Source organism: Struthio camelus, chromosome 2 (assembly GCF_040807025.1).
Source record: "Struthio camelus isolate bStrCam1 chromosome 2, bStrCam1.hap1, whole genome shotgun sequence".
In the NCBI taxonomy this organism is placed as follows: Eukaryota; Metazoa; Chordata; class Aves; order Struthioniformes; family Struthionidae; genus Struthio; species Struthio camelus.
In genome coordinates this window covers 95039169-95063577 of record NC_090943.1, presented here as the reverse complement: position 1 = coordinate 95063577, position 24409 = coordinate 95039169, and the positions used below count along the sequence as shown (strand labels likewise).

The following is a 24409-nucleotide window of genomic DNA, read 5'->3' as shown; positions in this document are numbered from 1 at the left end:
GATTCTGTTGTTTATTACCTTATTCAATAAGGAATTGCTAAACTGACAGCAGCCACATTGAATTCAGCCCATCAGATTTGCACAGAAGTCTTTCCTCAGACAGCTTAAGCACTGAAAAAGACACTCTTCTGCATCCAGGCATTGTTTAGGTGCAAAATTTTGGTTATCACTACTATAATCCCTTGAATCTAAATCAAGGGAATGATCAGTCTAATTTGACATACTAGAATGCTATCAGTTATTTCACATGAAAGTCTTATGTTGAATCAAACATCTTGCCACAAGGGAAAGGCTTTCCAGACCACAGAGTACCTTTCCCTGCTTTCAGGAAATGGATACCTGCATAATTGTCTGGATAATAAATACAGATTTAAAATAAGTTGAGAGGCATTTTTATTTTCATCTAGTTAAGACAGTTTTGAAGTTTTAGAAACCCTCTTCTAATTTCCAACCCAACTTATTCATGGTCAATTCCCATCTCATTTTCTTACACCATCCTTTAAGCAGCTCTCATTGATCCTACTGTACTTGTAGAATTGCTGTTTGTCCTCTCAGTGTAATAAACTGCAAAATAACTGTTTACCTGATCTACTAGAGATTAAGGTTAGAATTTTTAGCTTAAGGAGGCAGATATTCATCGCCAGCCCTAGCGTAGAAGCGTTTTCGGGAAGTCACTGTATAGATGATGCTTGCTTGTTGGTATACTAAGCTGGGGAAACTTACCTTGAGTGAGGGAAGCTCTTGGTCCTGGTAACTGATCCTTGAGGGGTGATGAAAGTCACCTAGCGCTGCTGAGGAGCATTTCAAGTTTGGCCAGTATCTAAGCACTCCGTTCTGTTTAGGGTACCCAACAGATTGCACTTTGTTATCTCTTTTCACTAAGACTGCTGCATCTAAGGAACAGCTTGAGCAGGCTGGAGTTCTGCTGCATATTAGTTTCCTAGATAGACTAGTCTAAGACACATGATATGCTTTTACAGTTTTCACAGAATGTAAGGGGCAGTTAAAATGGTTTGCACAGACTAAAACAGCTTGTATTTTTCTTGGCGTATGTTGTTGGGAGTTTGACAATCCTGCAAGTAAAAAGAGTTTTCCATGATTTGACTCAGCACTAAAGTATCCATCTTACTATAACTGGCACTGTTGTATGTATAGGTGGTCAGGAGGAAGAGCCCTTTGCCCTAGCCCTGCAGCTTATGGAAAGCTTGAACTAGCTTGAGAGAGAGGATTTAAGTATGGTGTTCAGAAGCTCTATGTTAAATATTATAGCACCTGTTTGAAGTGTTTCTTTGTCAGAAGTCTCTGCCTAGGGCCTTCCAAGACACAGGAAGTTACTGTGAGCATTTACCAGATAGTTTATTTGCCTTATTTACAAAGCTACTTAGCACAACTGCATAAGGTGTTTAGGAATCACTGCTACTGCACCTTCTCTTGTACAACAATACAGGCTTGTATCAACCTACTTAATAAAAGAGGGGCTACTGCTATTACCAAGATGTACAACGCAAAAACAAACGAGCAGATTTTGTTCTTCTATAACTGACACTACATACCTCATCAGCCCATTCAGCAGCCAGTATTCCCTGTAGGAATAATGTATGAATGTAAGAAATGCCATATTGTAAGCTGAAAGCTATATGTCCAGGTACACTTAGGATGCTTCAACACTGTATGTTTTTTTCTTACATAAGAAAATCTGTATCTCATAGTACTTTTTATTTTCATAATTTAGCATACACTTCACACACACACTGAGGCATGACATTTTCTTTTCCAGCTTCAGTTTCTGAACAGCATAACCTGTCCTTCATTTACAGTGGTATTTTAGGTTATGTTAAATACCAGCTCCTTTGACTGCTGCAAAGCAGTTGTCATACTCGCAAACACTCCGGTACTTGATTTGCTACAGAATAAACCACAAATCATGTGAAACCATCGTTTTCCAAGCATGACAGCTGGTGAATATTTGTGGACAATCAAAGGAAGGAAAAACCAGCACATGAAAACTATTACTGTAAACCGCAGTAAGAATTTGTTTCTGCCCACTGATCTGATTATCAGAATTATGTTACCTCGGGAGGGTCACTGGGGGGAAGGGGGGGGGCCAGGACTACTTCGGTTCTGTTAATAGGAAGGCAAGAAGTCAGATATTACACTGCTTTTAGGTTGGAGTATAGCCATAAGCTATGCTATACAGCTTATTATCCTGACCTGAGTGTCGAGTCCAATTCAGAATAATACCACATCTAAAAGAGTACCTGACAACCTCCTAGAAGGAAGGACAAAACTTTATTAGTAGGGTTACATAAATTTAATAGTTTCAGCTCAGAAATGGTTCTAGTTACAATACATTATCATTTGCAATAAATAACATTTTCTAGAAACAGATTCCTTTATAAATTCTGCAATAGCTCACCCATCCACCCACAGGGAGAAGTGCTTCCATACAGAGGCAAACTACTGATGTGTGTGGCTCATCTGCACTCGATTCGTTGCATGTGCAAAACAGAAAATGTCTTTTCCCTTTTTCCCCCCTTACCCCTTCTATTGCTAACCTTTAAGGTTCCCTCCCCTGCCATAGGGAGTTCAGGACCCAAAAGGCATGTTAAAGGGGTTCTTTGCTGCAGACCTATGGGATTAGTATTCTGGTTAGGGATCAGTGATAAGCAGTATCCGATATTAAGAAACTCCAATCCACCATCTAGCCCATTTCCCTTCAAAACGGATGTTTACCTCCCTCAAACCTCACATAAATGGCTCAGAAGTTTTAAATAATGGACATGTTATCACTATCACCCCCAAAGCTCAGGTAGCTACAGCCCATTATCAGTATACTGAGGGGCAAAACTAGTTCCACTTTAGGCTATAAACCAGGCCATAGGAAATTTGCCTAAGTGGTGCCTGAAGAACTCGATTACTTCAAGGATATCAGAGATGTCTAAGGAAAGTTAACACTATCTTCTCTATGCTGAAAAGTCCCCTGCATGTGTGTGCACTTCTGTTTGCCCACAACAGATCAAGGAAGAAAAGGAAAATTAGCATCATATAAGCAAACACATCTGACAGCACAAAACAGATCCTTGAAGAAAAGCTCTCTCTCCTGCACCTAGCAGGAAGTTGCTAGTGCTCCCTTCGCCTAACTGGAGGTGGTTGAAAAATGTATTCTTACACATTACACAAGCATGACCTTTCTTACCGCCTCCCCAAATACGCAATCCTTTATAACTAGACTGTTCCCATTTTACTGGAATTTCTCTGCAATCTACTCAATACAAAAGGTTGAACCAGAGAACAGAGGCTTTGAATTTGGTTCTTAGACCTGCCCCTAGGTAAAGTTCATATTCTACTGCAATAGCCTTTTGGCTAAGAAATTAAAAAACACAAGCTGATGACCTATTCGCAGCAGGGCAATTTTGTACTGCTATACAAGCAGTGTTGAGTACTGAACCTATTCAACGCCTTGGGCAGCAACCACAAGAAAGCTTCTCCTAAATATACTCCTTCCTTAAACATGTAAGCAAAGGCTGCTTTTTATATAGCTGGCCAATTCTTTCTTGTGCATCAGCCCCTATAAAAACGTAAAACTAAGATGCAAGTGAAAATCCAGCGCTTACACCAAGAACATGAAGCACTAAGTATCAGCACACTGTTCACCTTGTGAAGCAGTATCTTATCAATGCCAAACTGAATTTACTCCACTTTTTCAATGGACTCCTTGAGCTATACGTGACAAGCTGCATCTGGTCTCCTCCACTCTTCTGAAATAAATTCCCATCTCTATTTCACAAACAAGCTGCCAGCACTCTTACAGTACACAAATGAAAACAGTACATAAGTAAACGTAAGGACTGAGAACCTGCTTCAAACCCATCATAACTCAAGGCCAGCAGCAGTTCTTATTTCTGCCATTGCATTTGCATCATAACAGTTAATATTCTTGCTCTTTCATTCTAGATATGATCTAACAGACGCTCCAAGAAAGCAACATTTCTAGAAAGAGAAGTTATGCTAATTCAAGATACAAAGCTTGTTATGTTCAGTCCTAAATTCCTGACAAAAATCATGCTTGGCCAAGTGACACTAACATCTGATATCACAAATTCACAGAGCCAGAAAGTACTTATTCTCAACTTCTGTGCAAGTTTCATATTAACAGCAAGCTTGATATTATGCAAGAGCAACTATTTTAAGATTAACTCCTCCTCATTTTTTTCCCCTCCAAGCAGATGGAAAAAACAAACTAGCAGAATTAGAAGCGGCTCGAAAATTCAAGTAATATTCAGTATTCAAAACCTTCTAACCAAAATATTGACATAAAGATGTCAAAGTGTCATCTGAGAGAAAACTCAGTAAGCAGCTAACTTCCACTTGGTAAAGCCTTATGCAATAACAAATCGGTCTAATGTTTCTTACTTGCTAGAGTGAGAAACACAGGCAAACTATACAGATCTTCTCATTGCCATGAACTTGCCACTGATTCGAAGATCTGAGCCCACAACTTCTGTGAAAGCAGAGATGACACCAGGAAGTCTGCAGCATGCAGAGCAGGTTTGAGAAAACTGAAGTTGTTGTTTGGTTTTTTTTTTCCTTCTTTACTAGACAATCACATTCTTCAGTTTGAAAAATGATGTCTGTGGTTTCCTAAGCTTCAACACCAGGCTTTAAAAATGTGAAATAAAACCAACAAATGCAAGTGATTGACTTCACAAATCAAAGGATGCCGCTGAGTGCGCAGATATGTACTAAGACAAGTTTACAGATGAAAGGCACACTGGATACAGTATTCAGCAGAAGCATTAATGGCAGCGTGACTGATACAGAGCTGTAGTTGCTCAAAAAAGTTTGTTTTTGACAGTGCACATTTCCAAGAGCATAACTCCTGTTAGAACCTTTTTTAGAATTTCTACAAAATAGATTTAAGCCCAAAACTGATTTAAAAAGAAGAGAAAAATCAGTTTATTTTGGGTGGGCCTTAACTTTCTAAAAGGAATGCTTTCAAAGTGAACCTTGCATTATTGTGCTAATATGTCTAGCGCAGATATTAAGAGATCAAAAGCTGACCTGTTACTTTTATTGGCTGAGTTGTAAAAAAAAAAAAAAAAATTTCAATGAACTCAAGAAGAGAGAGGAGGAGATAAAGCAGATTTTTTTCAATAAACATTCTAAAAATATCTACGTATAGAGTTAAAACTTTGCTTTTAGGTAAAGCAAATCCCATACCCATCTGTATTGAATCTTGCAGAGGGCATAGGAAAACACGGAGAACAACTGCTTTAGCCTATGTGTAACTCTTCACAGCATCTGCCCACCACTGACTCCTGTAGCCAAACTCAGCTCTCCAGTGAAATGCAGGCTTGGGCACAGGATAAACACTCCTTAATACACTTATGGACATTGCTGGCTGCATTTGGGAACCAAAGGAAATCAGAGTGAATACAAACCACAAGCATGTCATGTTGTTGCAGCTTGACTACCAAATCCTTCCAACCTCATTAGTTCTTAATACTTTTGCCCAACTCCATTAACAAGAGAGAAGCACAAAAGTCACAACATTCAACCCAACCACTTTTGTGGCTGCTTTCTGTGAAAGGGCAGGGAAAGCACCAAAACTCTGCCAAACTATTCCTCATGATGGCAGTGGGATACGCCCTCCCCTTCAACCCTTCTGATCTCTCCCCACAACCTCTGGACACATCCTATACTGCTCTAACCTTCCCCATTACTGGATTCTCTTTTTTTTTTTTTTTTTAATGCCTAAAATGCTCCAAAAGGACTGGGTTTTTTTTCCTCCCCTCCCCTCACCACAACACATCATTCTTCCAGCTCAGCCCACCCCTGCCCAAGACCTGTAACCTGTCAGTAAAGGACCCCCAGAAAAGGCTGGCGCAGCAACCAGGCAGTGCCACAAAAGCAGATGCCCCTATAGGCAATAAGGTCTACACATAACCCGAGTCTTCAGGGTGGGATTAAGAACAGTACTAGGAACATGGCTTCAGAGCCTAATGAGCCACCCATAGGGAAATTATCCACATTGTGAGCAAGAACAGCAACATCAGGACTCAAACACTCCTACCCTTCCTAAACACCTCAAGGGACCTCTTCTGGGCCAACACAGTTAACTGCTGAATAACTACAGAGGGGGGAAAAAGAAGGCAATCTAAAATATTTCTCACTACTGATTCCTTGGTGGGGGAGGCAGGTGTCCAACCTCCTGCTCCACACAGGGTACTTTGCTACAAGCACATTACTTTGCAAAGGCCTAGCACATTCTACTTTAACTGAGCACTGAGGCTGACAGATTTAAAGTCATTTCAGCTGAGACTCAGTCTTAGAAGGTCCTGAGCTCCTTGAAAGTGTTCTCTAAACAAAACATCATTTAGGATGCTCAAACGATTTCAGAAGGCACATCACATGGAGTCCTCCCTGCCCCTCTGCTGCAGGTTACTTGCTGGACATGGCAGAAGCACCTTCATCATTACAGAAGCAACCTAAGGCTGGACTTCCCTGCAGGCACCAAACTGCCTCTGCAAGCACAGGGAATACTGCATCCTACCGGACACAGATGTCTAACATTAGTTCACAGCTGAATAGGTGCAACTGCTAAATTGTAAACCTCCCTTAAAATCAAAGGCATTTCCATTTGATGAGCACTACCCTAGAACAGGAAGTCACAAGACACACTCAGAGATAAATACAACGCACTAAAAATGCTCCCTCCTTGTGCACCTGCTTTGAAAACTGAATGATGGAGCCTGTGGTCACATATTGCTCTTTACAGATGTAAGGGAAACTATGAATGCTGTCTCTAGCTGTTTCAGGTCAGCTTCATAATCACACTGCTCCTTTGAGAAAGGCCTAGGAGCACAGGACAATTTATATGCATCTCAGTCATTGCTGTTAGTAGCACAACAGCCCTAGCTAATCTTGTAACAGCAATGCACTGTTTTGATACAGGAGAAAAGGCCTTCTGAAGTTTAGGCAAACATTCAGTACTGAACATGCAAGAAATAAAATGTGCTTTTCCTTGTTCCTATAGAGGGGACAACAGGAGTTAGCTGCTCTCTTTCCCTCCCTCCATTGTGCTACAAATTTACCCCTTCACCTGCAATTAGTTGATATTTTAGGAAGCTTTTGATTCTGGAAAAACAAAGAGGTGGACCAACTGTTTCGGAGGTGTTGCACCAGCGCCTGCTGTGCTTTCACCCTCTTTCAGTTATCTGTCTTTGGAGCTGTAGTTGAAGGAAACTCCGTTTCTGATGGATCCATTCATGAGGGTTTTGGGGTTCTCTCTTTCAATCTTTTCTCTGCTGAAGATAGTGTCCTGATCACTGTCAAACTCTGATTCTGAGACCATCAGACTGGAATTGTGTTCTGTACTTCTGTGTTTTATACCTGGCAATAAACAAGCAAAACAAGGTCATTAGAAAAGTTTCACTTCTTGTAACAGTTTAAACATCCTCTCCTCTGCTGTGATACGCAAAACAAGTGGAAAATATTCTTGGTCGTTCAGCGTAACAGCCTGCACAACTACCATCACCCATATCAAACACTGGCCTCATAGGTACCAATACTGTCAGCTAGATACTCTTCTGACCTCACTGCAGGCCAATCAGTTTATGGTTCTGAAATGTGAATATATGTATTTAAATTTGGGACAATTACGGGATCTTAGCACATAGCTAACCCTCCTCTAATAGCTTGAATTTAGAAATTAATCTTTCTATTCAGCTATCTGATGTGGTATCTGACTGAACTGACAGACAGTGAAAGGTCATGGTTTCTACAGAAGTGTTGCTTCTTTTTGGGGCACCATTTACTCAGGATGATTTTGTTCCACTGGATTCCAATATTTCCCCTGCTACACTAATTGAAACTAAGGTAAATCAAAAAATATAAATAGAGGATAGTGGCCCAAGTCCGCTGATGTTTAACAAGGCATTTCTGGACTAGGGGGAATTGCTGTGCACCAGTTTAAGATAACAGCCCTAAATTTAAGGAAAGGGAGAAGAGTCAAGGGGGAGGTGTTTACCTAAAGAAAGTCTGTGGGACAATTAGATGTTTTAAAATTAATAAAGAAGCATTGGCTGAGCCCAAGGCCTAAAGCAAGAGCGAAGCGGATCACCCCCATCATTTGGCCACCTATGCTTGCCACTATCTACTCCATTCTTGTAGTCCAGCTTCCAGGCTGGATCTAGGCCACGGATATCAATTCAAGTACACTGGCCGTAAACTTAGTGGATGACTTCCTGCTTTAAAAATTCACTACCTAAAATAATTGCAATTGAAACAAATAGCTCTCACCATACTTGGGTCGTAGCTCCATTCTCTCCTGCTCATCTATGTTATCTAGGATGGTATATTTGGTTTTCTTTCTTATCTTTGTCCTCTTTCTGCTAAAGAAAAAGAGTTACGGAAAGTATATTTAGTTCTCAGACACACATATAATGTGTATTCCCTCTCTCTCTCCATATGCATAGCTATGGACCCCATGTACAAAGACAAAACCTCATCTCCACTCCAAAAGAGTTACTCCAGTTTATATGCATTTAAAGCAGCAGCACATTCTGGATCAGAGGATACAATTTTTCCCCCCGCCCCCTCTTTCTCTAATATGCAAAGATGAAGAAAGCAAGCACCACTGGCTTGCTCTCAGAGGCCACAGAGGCTCAGTTTGTTCAGTTTCAACATACTAACTAGGCACAAGCCAGACATGTATTGGGTTCCAGATAAAATTTGTGCAAGAACTGGTTAGACCCCCTTTTTATTTAAACAAAGAGATTTTAATGAAACTATCTGGTTATGCTTGGAGGGAAGACCTATTAAAAAAAATGGAGATTAGTCCCTCATACATATGGGGAGGCAAAAAAAAAAAAAAAGAGTCTATAGACAAGCCTATCTATTCTTCCCACATTCGCCACCTCTGTGTTCAATTTCAGCTGTTTGCAAGAACTACCTGACAGCTCATTCATAGAGAACAGAGTAGCTCTGGAGCTAGGAAAACAGATGGAACTCTTGTATTAGATGGAAGAGACAGAACAAAGGCTTTTTAGGGCAGAAAGGAGGATGTTAATACATGCAGCCAAGGTGGCTCCTCCCAGAACATGTTGCCACACCTCAGGCATTTTCCTGGCCCTCCTTTCCAAAACTTTTACTTTTTTTTTGGGGGGGGGGAGGTGTTTTTGTTTTTGTTTTTTAAAAAAACATGCCCTTCTTCAAGGCAGGGACTGATTCTCTGGCAATGTCTAGAGAAGCACTTCTAGATCCCACAGTCCAACATTGCTTTTGTTCAAGAAGCACCTACTACCCAGCTGACACTACAGCCACCTGGCTTCCCCTCTACACTCTTTTGGAAAACAGATTTTATTTGGCAAGTCAAAGAGATCAAAGCACCCAAGCTTTTTTTCCTTGAGCTTCCACAGGGCAAAGGGCATCTTACCGTTCTGAGGCAAAGCCACAGAAGCAGCTGAACCACATAAACAGCCACTCTCTCATCAGATCCAACCCCACACAGATGTGGAATACTTTTCCATTTAAACCCTTCTACCAACCCCATTGTTCCTTTACTCTTAAAGGGAAAGTACCAACTCCTGTGCATTTCATACACCATCTTCTACACACTGCAAAGACACCCTACACAAAGTTAAAAATCCAGGAAGGTTTTGATAGCATTTCATTTTTGCCAACATCTGAATAAGCTGTCTCGTTGCTGGGCTTTTTGAGCAGCAGCAACACACTCCCTCTAGTGACAGAGCTTGCAGAGGCCTGTTATTTGAAAGAGGATTTCTTAACAGCTTTCAAGGAAAGATAGCAAGATATGGGGGGGGGGGGGCGGGGAAGAAGACAGACAGGAGCAGGTAAAACTGTTCAAGGAAAGAGGCAGGAAGAAGTTTGTCAGACAGAGATTGCTGGTGTGCTCCTTGCCTGCTAGCCAGATGCAGCCCACAGGTCCACCTTTACTGCCGAAGGTCAGGGCCACGAGGTCAGGGCCAACTCCCTTCCCATGGCCTAGAAATCTCCTACTTCAGTGACCTCCAGGGGCAAACCTCTTTTCTCTTAGCATGGGGGACCTGGAGGACTCAACAGGAGATCATGAAGATCTCCAGGACACGCTCAACATTTTGGCATAAATTACGTAGTAAGATGAAGGATACTTCAGCAATGGCTTTTACTTTTGAAATACAAAGGAGCACAAAGAGCCACAGATGGACATCACTTTTTTCAACAATAGTGTATCTATACAAAAATATCTACATAAGGCTCCTCAAGCACCTGGAAAAAGTCAAGTGTTTAATACTAAGGACTGGACTAAAATGTGCAGCTGTGTGCAATTCTTGCATACACCCCATCAAAAAGAAATGCAAAATCATGTACCTTTTGCAGCAGCAGATGCAGAACCATGCAAGCCCTATTGTGACCACAATCAAAAGAAAAGCAGACACAGTCACATAGAGTATGCTCCATTCTGAAAAAGAAACATAGTACTTTGTAAAGCAACATCACTACAACCCTTTCTAACACAGCTGTACTAGAACAACCGATCCTGGGGAGGAGGGAGCATCAACAGCAACTCAGAAGAACTTAGCACCTTCATATTCTCACAAGACTCCCTGAATATTTCTAAGCTTCCAGATCAGATACACACAAGTGGTAAAGGAACTTTTCTCCCATTCCTATGCCTTTTGCTACTCCAAGAGAGCTGATGTCTACAAGGGATCCAGAAGTCAAGAGGGCCCAGAGGATAACTGAAGCAAGCCTAAGTGTATCCTCTGCCTAGCACTTCTGCGCACTGTGCAAGAGCAGCTGATTAGTCGTAGCAGCTGTAGTAGACAGATCATTGCATTTGCATGCTTTCACTTGTAAGTCAAGAAAAACCATGAGAATGACTCACTGAGATGCAATAACGTGAAACTCCCACTTGAATAGACTCACTTCTGGGGTGCTGTTATTTACATTGTGTGTAATGCACGTGTGTACAACACTGAACAACAGAGCAGGGCTGCAGGAGGCCCCAGCCTCAGATTTAGACCCCACTATCCCATCTTGTTTGGTTGACGATCTTTGCTCAATAACATACAGACGTATGGCCCACTGTCACTTAACGGCTTCTAGCAAATGGCACCCTGCTTCTTACCAGTTTCTGCAGAATTACTTGAAGGTTAGCGTAGTGATCTGCAAAGAGTCTCCAAGTCTGCATGGTACTAAAAGTTCAGCCCTGTTTTAGCTTAACTAGAAGGCTAATTTATTTAAACGAAAGCTATTAAATATTTGAAATAGAGAGTCCAATATGATACCACGTTGGCCTAACTGATTTGGTAGGTGTGCTAAACAGCAGAACATAGACATTATTAAGTTGGGGAAGCTAAATTGCATTCCCCAGGTGTGACAGGCATCCTGAAAGAAATGGTGGCAGTGATTAAGCTAAGAAGTTGAGGTCTTAAAGTTGGTTGTACTGGTTAGCCCAGACCATTGGAGTTTTGTTTCCTTAGTTCAGATCATACTCCTAGCACACATCAGCCACCCACTGGGAGAATGCAAGGTGTTTGTACCTCAGCTCTGGAAAAATTAAATGAACACTATCCAAAAAAAAAAAAATTTGCAATGCACACACCAAACCACCCTTCCATCTGGCCCCAAGTAGTCTCACAATCTCTCCTATGTGAGTCAGCATTTTTGTACTTCCTCTGCCTCAAATAGTGATAGAATCTTTAAAAAATAAAACTTTCAAAATATTTAAAATAGCAGCTATTTTAAAGACTTTATCATTTCAAGAGGTTATTCAACTCTTCTATAGAAAGATGTTGCTAATCTTCCCTCAGCGTCCACCTCCTAAGCATCCCCATTCTGACAGGAAACAACTGACAGACTCAAAGAGATGAAAGGCTCTTGGAATACATCCTACAACAGCCTCCATACTTACCACAATTACTCTCTCCATCATTTAGGTAACGGTGAATCACGTTTTCCATCCACAGCTGGTAGCAAACACAACGCTTTGTTATGGGGTCACAGTGTCCATGCCCAGAGCATTTTAAGAGACAGGCTAAGAACAAAACAAACAAGAGTCAGTTGTGTAAGTGAACAACTCTCCATGCATCCTCCTGTGAAGGGACCAGATTGGTGACAGAGCACCTAGTTTAACACCTTCTGATATTTTTCATTCCCTTTTCCTTTGGGGTTAGGTTTTAAAATGATTTACAGTTCAACACACTCCTGGCTGTGAAGAGAAAGATGAAAACATCTTACGCAACATACAACAATACTGGACTCGTATGCAAGCCAGGAACAGCTTATTTCAACCACTAGTAAAGATGAGTGGAAGCTGTGGAATTCAGGCTTGCTCATTTCTGTATGATGTGTTTGTAAAAACTTCTAAAGTACATGAGAACTAAGGATTATTAATGTTCTCAGGTACTATCATGACAAGCATCACACTAATAATTAAAATCGTTGTATTCAATATTTCAAAACTGAATTACAGCATGTAAGGCCAGAGCATTTACATTCTTTAAACAATGATAACGGTAGCTGTTGCTAGCCGTTATTGATGTGACCTTTCAGAATAAAATAAAAGGTAAAATAAGCTAGAGCTTATTCTCTCTGTTTGCATTTGGATCATCATCTGATTTTAAATGACGAAGTCATATCTAATATCTGAGCATCACAGAATGTTCATATTACTTGTGTAGTTTAATATAAGGCTAGCATTAGAAGTTCACGCATCCTTGTTAAAAAAAACAAAAATAAGAAAAAATTCGCTCATTATAAAAAACTCTAGGGGCCTTTCTACACTGGAAATAACCTCATTAGACGATTAGGTTATAACACAATGACAATGTGTCTATTTTGCTTGCCCAGGTACCAACAAATCACATTACAAGCCTATTATAAAGCACTAAAGGCCTTGAAGCATGCAGAGGTATGAAACAAGTTCTGTATTATTGCTATAATAAGTTTTGTGCTTCTTCAAACACAAGAACATGGCATGATTAGGGTATCTTTCTCCTTGTTCCCCAGGACTGAAAGCTGCCTCCTGATGCAGAACAGATGAGCCATCATCTGTAAGAGCAGGCAAAAGCACATCTTTTAAAATAACACAAGCAACTGGTATCAGTTCATCACAGATAAGTAATGTCCTCAGTGCCACCTTTCAGAAAGCTAAATCCAAGCCCAGACACCAAGATGGCAGACAGGCAGCCCCCATACACTTTTTTCAAATGCCTGCAAGGTTCAAAGAGGAGGAAACACCATCCAGAACATACCAGCTGTGTCAACCCGCAGAACTTTAAAAAGCAGAAAGTCAGCCTTCTCTTTCAAAAGCTGCACGTGCAGAGTACGGGAGACATCGGATGCCTTGATCACCTCGGAAGGATGCCCGTTCTGCACGTAGAAAACCACCGCTGTGCTGCAGAGAGAATAGCAAAGATTAGGACCGCTGTCAAGGATTGGTTTTGCCAGGCATTCAGTTTACAGTCTTTGCTTTGTTTGTTTCTGGAAAGCAAATGTTACCATTGCTACAGATAGGGAACCTTATCCCTGAGAACCAGTGAAATCTGTCCCAATGCCATGGCTACTGCAACTCATCCTGAGCCAGACACATCAGCAGTTCCCTGGCTCCTCAGTCTCACAGAAGGAAGCTGAAGAGAACAGGAAGCATAATTCTCTCCATGATCTTCCGGACTCTTACTTTGTTAAAAAAAAGGCACACATGCAAAGCTCGCTTTCCTCACAAACATCCAGGATCTGGCACAAAGCAATTTGAAGCAGTCGGGGTAAGCTTAGGAAACTGAGTTCAAGAGGAGGAAAAGCTCAGAAGCGAGGGAGCCAGAAAGAACTTCATGTGGGAGGTGTGTGGGTTTTTTTTTTGTTTTTGTATGTTTCTTTTTTTTTTTTTTTTTTTTTTAAATGTTGTGTAGTGTTGATCTCATCCTGTGTTAGATGCTTCAGGGAACATCTTTTAGTTGGAAAGCAGTAATTGGAAGCTCCGACTAAAAATACCACAGCTGAGAACACTAGACTTACTAAATTACTTATTTTTGAATTTCAGGAGGTGCCTGGAGAGCTGAAGAGACACCAAAATGGTTTTTAAATTAGCAATCAGTTAATAAGTAATTTAAAGATAACTCATGTCAACAGGTTCCATCAATCACACTGAGAAGTCTCTCTGGCTGCATACACTCTTCTACTCCAAGTCTGTCACTTAGGCATTCCTTTTCTGTAAAGAAGTGGGTTTCTTGTCACCAGTTACCTAATGGATTCAATCCCCAGCGCTAACTGGGAAAAAAAATATATAATGTACTTAGAATATCAAAAGCTTAGGCAGGAAGAAGAACAAAAGGGGAATGGGACAAGTTTGATCATATACAGCTGGAACCTTATTTTGAAATGTAATACTTGTTTACTTGTTTCACTATGAGAAAGGCTGTCTGTCTTGTTCCAGCTAGCCTGTGGGAAGAACAGCAGTATATAGAACAAAGACACTGAAATAAATATATACATTTTCCTTGGGGGAAAGCGGGGGTAATATATACAGAGAACTTTTTCTTTTTACTTAGAACACTTCAGTTTCATGTCCCAGAGCTCCAGAGAGCTTACTTCAGTTTTCTGCCACTGCAGAAGAAATTCACCTCTTAAAGTATATGCTATAGAGAGCTATAACATTTTTTGTAATTTTTTTCCACATGATTTCGCAGCTAATTAGGAGCTGTGGAAAAATAAAGGAGAATCATCAATCTTCCTGGCACAGCAGGGTATCTTTGTACCTTATATCTGAGTAGGCTTGTATCTTCTGAACTTTGATATCTGAATCCAAAACATTCAGCAGTACAGCCAGCTGTCTCACCAGGGTGTCCTTCTGCTGTTCACTCAGCTGTCCCACTTCAACTTGCAGAATCAGCTCCACCAAACCACTTCTTTTGGGATCTGATAGAAGAACAACAAGCTATGCTTTCAGAGCCTAGCAAATCCTTCAGTGCCAGCTGAAGACAACACGCAGTCCTCAAAGCATTTACTAATATTAGTTTTCCTGCATAGGACCCATAACTCTCAATCAAACCCTTCCGTGCTCTTCGAAACTGAGTAGTACTCAGCCTACATTCTCACATTCCTTCTGAAACAAGCTTGATAGGTCCTAAAAAACAGGTTTGGGAGAAAAACGAAAAAAATAAGAGAAAAATAAGAAAGAGGATTTCAGTGTGTACTTCAAGCCATTATCAGATGTCTACACCTAATGGCAACATCAGCTCCCTCAAACGCTGCCATCTTAAGGTTAGAGCACTAGGTGAGATCTGCTACTGGCCACCAACCTGGGGAAGGGATGCAAAGCTGGACCCACATGGTAGTATGCAAGACTGTGTGAATGAGTCTAAATGAGGATGGACAGTTTGAGAAATATCAGATACGTTTACCTTCAAAAATGGAGGTTTCTGTTAAATAGTAACACTTGCACTTCTAGAGTAGTTTGTAAACAAGACAAGCTTTGCAGATATCCAAGGACAGCGTGACCCGATTACCCCGACTACATTCGATAAGAAAGCGAGGAGCAAAAATAAAATCATTACCCAGGAACCAGATAAACAAGAAATCTGCTACAGAGCCATGATTTCAGACTGGGATTTCCTGAAACCTCAACCTGTGCTTCTATCACATAGCCATTTATCCCACACTTAAAAACAGTGTATATGAGTAATATCAAACAATGAAAAGCCAAGTGTTAAAACCCAGAAAGTCATTTGGGATTTTTTTTGTCCTTCAGAACGAAAGGAAGGAGGCTTGAAAACACACTTTAAATGATCAAATATCAATCAAATCAACACCAAACTTATGCTCAACTACAGCATCACAAGCAGAAAATGTAACTGAAGAAAAAAATAAAAGCCACCCTCATTACATCATTAGACAGTACAGAGACCAAAAGAAATCTTAGTCAAGCACACAGTGGATCAGTACAAGCTGGGGAGAATTAGCCAGGTCTCTGTCGAAGCCTCTGCAATATGAGCTCCCACCTCTTTCCATAGGCCAACCTGATTAACAGCCAGAAAAAAAGAAAGAGACATCAACAAGGAATGAACATAACTAATGAAAATATTCACTAGGAAGCATGACTTTCATATATCTATAAACTTCTACCAATGCAACAATTGTAATTGGTGGGAGAGGAGAATCCCAGCACAGCTAGTTCTACACACTGAGGCCTCTCGAGAGGAGCAATATGAAAGTCGGAGGAGAAACACCTGCTTGGTTGTTTTGTTTTCTGTTTTAACCTGACAGAATCTTGTCAACATTAAAAAGGAAAACGAAGATGAGGTATTCACAACTTGTAGATGACCTTTTAATTGCCATACCAGGCCGCACTTCAACAGTAGCGGTGTCAATATCTGAATCTCCTTTGGCATCCGTCACTTTCAAGTGAAAAGTATAGATTCCTTCCACCAGGTTGGTGAGCTGCAGTACTGCCTCATGGTCTGAGCCATGTATCACATCCTGCAAAAACAAGGCACCAGGATGTTTATACCCTCAGATAAAATTGCAGGTGTGACTATCAGGTCAGGTATCTGACATGACTTCTTGCTTCGGCTTTTTGGACCAATGTGAAGAATGCCATTCCTGAATAAATCCCTACCCTTTCACAACAAAGCAAGGCCAATTTCGAAATGGGAGTTAATGGATGTCTGCACAGTGCAGATGCTTCCCATAAAAAAAAAAGCTTCAGACAAGGCAGCTGACATGTACGAGTACTCATCTGCTTGAAAAATCTAAGACAATTTTTTTTCCTCAGTTTTACTCCAGTATCCTTGGTTCTGCTTTCTTGCATCCTAAATTATTTCTCTTCCTTTGAGTTTATTTCCAGCTGTCATCTCTGCCGGCTGGCATTAGGCTAAGCCTCTTTAGCCCTTTCAATATTCTCATGTAAATTGCTTCTAGAAGCCCTGTTACTATTTTGCAACACTTTTGTGGAGACAAGCACTGTTATCACAGCGTTAGTAACTGACATAAACTTCAGTTTACCCTGGGATAATTCAGTGGTCAGCTCGCACCTAGAGAGTGGACTCACCACTGCCCTAATAGCCCAGACTATTCCCTGGTCTGTGAGGCAAGGTATCCATCTATCTATCCAACACCAAACACCATTTTTATCATCATCATACATTGCAAGTTCCGCTTTATCTGATAGCGGATATTATTCCTCAGTCTTTATAAGCACTTCTTCCTTTGTCAGGAGCTTCCTCCTTTGGGGGTATCTGGATTTCAAATGATATCCTCTCCAATACCTTAGCTTGTACTATTGCCAATTACTTTTTTGAAGGCTACATCTTTAATTCTTCTACTTCAAGTCTTTCCCAACTAAGTCCAGAGTGCAGCAGTCCTCCTGACTAAACATATTCCGTAGCTATGCTTAAAGCAGCACTAGCCCCTAGGACCAAAACATTATAGAGACCTGGGGAGACAAACCAGAACCAAAGACGAACCTTCACAGCATCTCATGAGTCATACCTGCTGGCCCTGCTGCAGTGAAGCTACATGCATGAGAAGAGCTGGATTTGACTCCAGTTGAAACCTTCAAGAAACTTACCCCAGCTGCTGGGCTCTGACCATCCCGAATCCACAAATATGACACAATCCCCTGGTCATCAGCAGACCTTGAGCCATCCAAGGTAACAGAGTTATTGGGAAGCACCAGAACATGCTTCCCACCAGCATGTGCCCGGGGTGGACTGTTGTTTTCTAGCCATAAAAATAGTGGAGGAGAAGGATTTGCTTTCAAAACATGCGAGATGTGACATGCCATTGCCGATAGACCCACATAGTTTGTCCACGTTACAAATCTCACTGCAGTTCTCTACCTGACAATTACAGACCATAACACAAGGATCTCATGTCAAAGGCACAGGGAAAGGATGTGTGGGTATAGTGAATTTGGCTACAGTCCGACAAAAGTAGAACTGCACCATGAAAAGAACATCAGTAAGAAGTACCCTTCAGAAAGGTCTTGTACAAAAAGCATTGTGGGGTGCTCTATTTACAGTCTCACAATAACTTATGGATCAGATTTCCTCAGCTAAGCTAAAACATTTTCTGCCTGCCTTACAAACACTGCCCACGATGAGACCACCCCACTGGGCTTGTCTCTCCTTGCGAGTCATCACTCATTACCCAATAGAAGCTTGGGTAAGGCTTTAAATTTTCAGAATGCCAGTATTTAGGCCAAGTATATTAAGCAAACCAAGAGTAAATATAGTCCCCGAATGCTTTTTGCTCACCGCTAGCAGGGAAATGATAGCATGCATTAGAAGTACAGGCCAACAAACACCAAAGAAACACGAAAAAAAATTTTCTCCAAGAAATCTGTGTGCCAAGATCTGATATCATCACTGACTTCTGTTTAGAAAGTAAGTGGAAAGACAGAGCTCCAGGAAGCTGTAATACTGAATGAAATACCTCACTGGTCTGCAGGTTAGGTAGGACATAAATAATTCCATTTTGGGCAGGTCTCCAGTGTGCTGTATTGGCTGTAACTTATGCGCTCCAGAAGAGAATAGACTTCTCAAGGAGACGAGTGATCTCCTTGGCTCTTCCCCATAAGCCAGCTGAATAAACTTAGCTTTTGGAGCACTGAGAATTTTTAATATTGAGCCTGTGACTGTAATCAGTATGCATATACTGTGACTATATGCCACAGCACAAATGAAGCCATGAGAACGATCTGGGCCGAGTTATTGCCAGGTATTTCTGGCCAGACAGGTAGCAAAACAAATAGTTCAATCAGTGATGTACATGGGGAAAATGAAGTTCAGCTCTCTTGCTGAGAAGCGTTCACTCTGCAGTTTAGCTCTGCAGAACCAAAGCTGCATTTTTTCAAGAAAGTCAGCAGCAGTAAGGATTCTAGGGCAGCTCCAGCATCATCTCATAAATGATATAGGTATGGCATCATATTTACAGAGCCAGGGTGCATTGCTCCCCTCAGAAAACAAGATATAATACAAAAGGCCAAACCAGATGTGAAATGGATTAGGCCATCCTCTTCTAAAGAAAAAAACCACATAGGCCCACAGAGGTTGCTAAAATCATTCCCCCTAAGGAAGAAAATGGGGAACAAGATGGTTCAACCACCATCACCTGCAAGCTTCAGGGTGCAACATAGGTCAAAAGTTATGAAGTCTCTGTCAGTGATGAAGTCACTCCTGAAGCTATAAAATCTCTATCAGAAGTCACACCTGCCAGTACCTCTTGCACAATCAGCATTGTAACGAGAGCATCTTCTACAACATGCACATAAAAACTGTTTCTCTGTATGAAGCTCAAGCAACATAAAGACCCATACTTATTTTAAGTTTCTAAGTGGAAATTAGCATATTGTGAGCCCTCATTTCTTGAATACTACCATAAAATTACTTTATTGCTCCAATCTTAATTTTGAGACTAAAATAAAGCAAAAACATTAATGAAGGAAACATACTACAGCCAAAATATTTTGGAGTATTTTATTACTGCTAATACTGGATATATTTAACTTGGAAAAAAACTGCAGTAAGTGAAGTAATCCTATCACTGCCACTCATAATACATCTTTACTACAAAGCAGCAGTAACTCTTCTTGAATGTCCTTGAAATATGACAACATATCTAGTTTTCTTTGCATTTTGTCAGTGACTGAGTTAACTGGCAAGTTACCTAGCACATCTTAAGTGGCAGCAGCTAGGCTTACCTTCCTTCACAGTAATAGAGAGCACAGATGCACTGCTTAATCCCTGTTGATCTTTTACTGTCAGCCTGAAGCGATAAGTACCAACCTGAAGACCGGTCACAGTTGCTATTGCTTTGTTATCGTTTTCCATCTGTACAGAGCTTGGCCCACTGAAACAAAACACATCAGGAAAAATAATTATGGACATCCAGCCAAGTTCGTCCCTCAGCAGCATCCCTCAAATCATTTGCTTTTACGGACATCATGGTTCTGCCACTGCTATAAGCACCAACAGTAAAAGAATTATCAAAGACACGAGTTGAGCCCAGAGAATTCAGAGTTCCATCTTTTCCAATGGTAATTAATACATTCAAGGACCCCCAGCATCACATATCCAGTTATTAAAGAGAGCAGAAAAACACCTCCCCACCCAAGGGGTTCCATGTTCTTGCTGTACTACTTCTCTGGAACATACAAACACTGTTGCTCCAAGAGCTGCTTATGACATGTACAGGGTGCCAGCAAACCTCTTCCCGGGGCACCGATATCACAGCTACATGGACTAATATCCTGTTCTTTTATTAAGAATCAGTTAGTTCTGCAGGTAAACATACAATTACAAGCTTTTGTAAAGCATTTTCAATCATCCTTTAGGGGAACTTTAAGTCCAACTATTTCAACTTAAAAATAGTCCAGTTTACAATACTATTGAGACTTAGGCTAAACGGATTATGAATTTCCTTTATTACTCAACAAATAAAAGTGACCGGGAAAGTCAAGTTCTAGGCACTAATGGGAGAACTTTGTGCGTTACAGGAGAGTACTCAAGCCTGTTATTTACTTTTTCAATGCGAGACATGCAAGTTCCTGTCATTTCCTCATATATTATCTTCGTAACAGTCTGCCCCAAGATGACACGGCGCAAGACATAACTAGAGATCTCCTAAGCTTTCCAATTTGAATTTATAATTCCCATCTCAAATCATAAGTTACACTTGTACCGTGACATCCATGAGCCACAATCCTGAGATGGCACCCAGGAAGTCCAATACATTTCTTTCTCAAAATCTGTATGGACAGTAGGAAGAGCAAAAGCAAAGCAGCATCAGCCAGCAATCTCTCCTTGCTGACTGCATGCAAGGATACTACTCCACGAAGCTCCCATTTGTAAGCATACAGCAAATGGCCAACGTACAGTTCACAGCAGAAGGAGAATTTTCGGTTCAGCTGTTTAAAAACTTCATGCTGATTCTCTTTGCTCTCCATCCCTACCACCATCTGAGAAAGACTCAAAGCACTTCACAAACAGCGCACCACCCAACACAATCATGCCAGAGGCTCTGGACCTAGGCACTTTTACTTTGTTCCCTTCAGTGAGATTAGAAAAATTCTTCTAGATACCTGATATTTTCCCAATGATAGAAGACAACACCTTGGTCATCTTGGCTTTTGCTTCCATCCAAAGTAGTGCTTTCCACTGGAAAAGTCAACTCCTTATCAGGGCCAGCCACTGCTATTGGAGGACTGTTATTTTCTGTAAAAACAGTATTTAAAAGTATCACATTTACTAGCTAGTCACCAGGAAGGACTGTCAATCAGGGAAAAATATTAACACACACAGAATGCTAGATTACAAGTCTAGTATACTGGCTCCAAGGCATAAATCAAGAGTACAGCATACACAAACAAGCAAAAAACTACCAGGCAGCTCTGCTGAAAATTTGCAATAAGACAAATTCCACAGCAAGTACCTCCCATTTTCAGTCACAGATGAAGACACAGTCACACTCCAAGAGCTTTGCAGTATGCTCAATGCATTTTATCAAAATATTTTACAAGAGTGATGGGAGATGCCTCTGGTTCCACCACTGCATCCCTTTCATAATGCCCCACATGAATATGGTTCTTTGCCCTAAAAGAAGATACTGGCCCAGGTTTTTGGCTGCTTCAGATCAGTGCAGCGCCACTAAGTTGATGCCAATTTAGACCCATTGATGATTTAGCGCAGAAGCACATAACCAGTTATTCTTTCGACCTTTGCTATTGTGGCTTTGTAAAACTGGCAACGCTACCATTTTCGCGGTTATTTACTTCTCCTTAGATCTGACAGCAGCAGCACAACCTTCACAGTGTTGTGTGAACTTCACTATCATCAATCTGAAAGGCACCACCGCAGGCTGTACTTGTGGCTCCTGTTCTTGATTTCTGCCCACCGTAAAGTTTCCCCAGAAAAAGTCAGCTACAAAGAGCTGTGTAATGAGCAACAACAGGAAGAAACAGCATTGTCCCACGGTGGAGTGGAAGACCTTGAGATGGACATAACAGGCCACCTTAGACGCAAGGATCTGTAATGGGCAAACACACTACCAAAAAAACGGCATAAGAAAGTCTGCTGAGACCTGACCATTTGGGTATGACCATTCGACCATGGTATGACCATTCAGCCCCCAAATCCAGAAAACTGTGTGAAAGAAGCAGCCTTTGCAAACTCCTTGCTTGACCTTTTTTCCTAGGACATGGAACGCATTTCTAGTGAGAATTCAAATCACAGGAGGAGGCTTGCAGGTTAACGCAGAACAATAAGACGGAGTGAAGTACCGATTCATGCGTTGAACAGCTTTGCAAAACAGGCTTTGCAGGATATTAAACTCAGAACAACATTTCAGTTTTTAAAAGTACGCTCAAACACATCTCTGTGCAGGATGCCTTACATAATCAGGCCAGTAGGAGCCTTCAGGATCACCATCTGGACTTTCTGCGATTTTGCACTTGTTTCTACTGCTTGCTTTGAAAGAAAAAGGAGGTGGGAGAGTCCTTGATGCAGGGATAACAGATATTCAGCCTGGCAGCTAAGCGGTGCAATGCAGCAAGGCCAGGCACTGCTAAGGCATCAGGCTCGTCCGCTCCTGCAGGAACTAGACCAGCCTACGGTCAACTTACCAGGCTGCACTATGAGCGTGACCTCCGCTGTGGACCGCTGCCTTGCCGAGTCTGTGACAGTCAGCTGAAATGTATAATCTCCCTCTTGCATTGCAGACAGCTGGAGGTATGGAGTCCGCACTCCCTAGGTGGTGTTTATAGAGAGAAAGAGAGAGGACGAAATGAAAACAGAAATGCTTACAGCATACGAAAGGTCCTAGAGAGCAAATGTGGAAGAAAAAACAAAACTCGTTTCAGCTCATAATACATACAGTGGTTGAGCAAGCAGCCTGAGTACGTTGTAGACAAAATGGAGTTTTTAAATTTGATGTACAGACACACGTGATGCAACTGTCTGTACTACTCTGGAGAAATATTTTATTTATAGACAGTAAACCTTAATTTCTTATGTTGGTATAATTGCTGCATTATTTCTGAACAATAAGCGTCTGTGAAACACATGGGACATTTCTCAATTAGCATATTAAACACTGGTGAAAATTACAGCTTGTTTCATTTCCTTAGAGATGCTTTTTTTTTTTTTTTAAATAGCATGAAACTGTTTAACATAACTGTTTTAATGACACTTAACATTTATTTATAAAACACAAACCAGCTCTACTACATGAGGCAGCTATGCTTATGGCAAAAAACATTAAACAGGGCAATGTTTTCCTGAGTACAGTCTTTCAGCAATACCACTGTGAAGCTAGTGTCTAAGAGGCACAATATCCTCATTCTCATTTCACTCAAAGTAACAGGAATCATGCTGTTTCACAGAGTTCAAGATTTGGTCTGAGAGGAGAAACGTCTTATAGGTATTTTCCCCATAACTCGTTTTGCACAAATTAGCTGTTATACAAGCTCACAAAAAGACTCATTCTAGCCCAGCTACAGGTTCTTCTAGTAAAAACAAAAAAAAGAAAAACAAACCACAACAAAAACTATTTGTGGCATACCTCAAATGAGCAATAACAAATCATGATGCAATTAAGTACATGATTAACTAGCCAGAGGTACTTATTACATTGCAGTCTAACAATGGATTCCATATAACACTCCAGATACTGGCATCCTCAGCTTTAGGGACATGAAAAGGATTGCAAATTTGGGGCAGGGGGGAAGGGGAAGGTGGGAGGGGGCAATTGTAAAATGCTCTTGCATCCCACAATTAAACACTTGACAAGTCCTTTGCCCATGTCAAGTATTTATCCCTTTCCTGCAGGAAAGTTGCTTTAAGCCTGAACAGCTCTCAACAGCTAAAACTTCAGGTTGCAAAAATGCTTTTGGAAAGTGCTTCTCTTGCTAAATGAACAGAAATAGGCTATTATGCTATAAGCACTTTCATATTTTCATAACTGACTTTACAGCAGGGGCTTGCATCAACTTAACTCAGTTTCTAAATTGATCTACAAAGTGGCTTCTTCCCAGTTCTGAAGAAGTCCTTCAGCAGTTGCATTTTCAACACAGAAGAGCTCCTATCTCCTGAAAAAAAAAAAAAGGCTTCTGAGGGTTATCTGGCTTGGCTATGCCACCTCAACTACCTGCAGAGCTACAAGAATTTACAACTTACTGAGGGCAGAAGGCCCTGGCAATTCTTATTGAAGTGAGTTCTCAGAGACTTAAAGAAAAATGCAGCTATAAAAATTAAGAGAATAAATTCTCTTCGCCTTCATAGGAAACCAAGGTTTTACTGAACATAATAAGAACACCACTAAGTGGGGCTGTGTGAAACTGCCAAAAGCCTTGTCATTTTTCACTCAGAAATTCAAGCTCCTTTTTGAGTCCTACTTTCTCCAGGAGGAAGAA

The 24409-nt window shown here is 41.0% G+C and overlaps 1 protein-coding gene across 6 annotated transcripts in view; it reads right to left on the bottom strand.

Moving 5' to 3' along the window:
• Positions 1-4594: 4594 nt before the first annotated feature.
• Positions 4595-24409, bottom strand: part of KIAA0319 (KIAA0319 ortholog) — a 57462-nt gene continuing 37647 nt past the window's right edge. For 3 of the 6 annotated variants that reach the window (XM_068931666.1, XM_068931672.1, XM_068931667.1), the window contains 11 exons: positions 22622-22745; positions 21083-21215; positions 19703-19851; positions 17570-17721; positions 16341-16479; positions 14760-14919; positions 13260-13402; positions 11918-12040; positions 10372-10462; positions 8302-8393; positions 4601-7392 (listed from right to left, as the gene is read on the bottom strand). In XM_068931666.1, the coding sequence (XP_068787767.1) occupies positions 7214-7392; positions 8302-8393; positions 10372-10462; positions 11918-12040; positions 13260-13402; positions 14760-14919; positions 16341-16479; positions 17570-17721; positions 19703-19851; positions 21083-21215; positions 22622-22745 (1485 nt within the window). In that variant the 3' untranslated portion in view covers positions 4601-7213. Of the gene's footprint in view, positions 7393-8301; positions 8394-10371; positions 10463-11917; positions 12041-13259; positions 13403-14759; positions 14920-16340; positions 16480-17569; positions 17722-19702; positions 19852-21082; positions 21216-22621; positions 22746-24409 lie in introns of all 6 variants that reach the window. The other 3 variants (XM_068931668.1, XM_068931671.1, XM_068931670.1) reach the window with 3 other exon arrangements.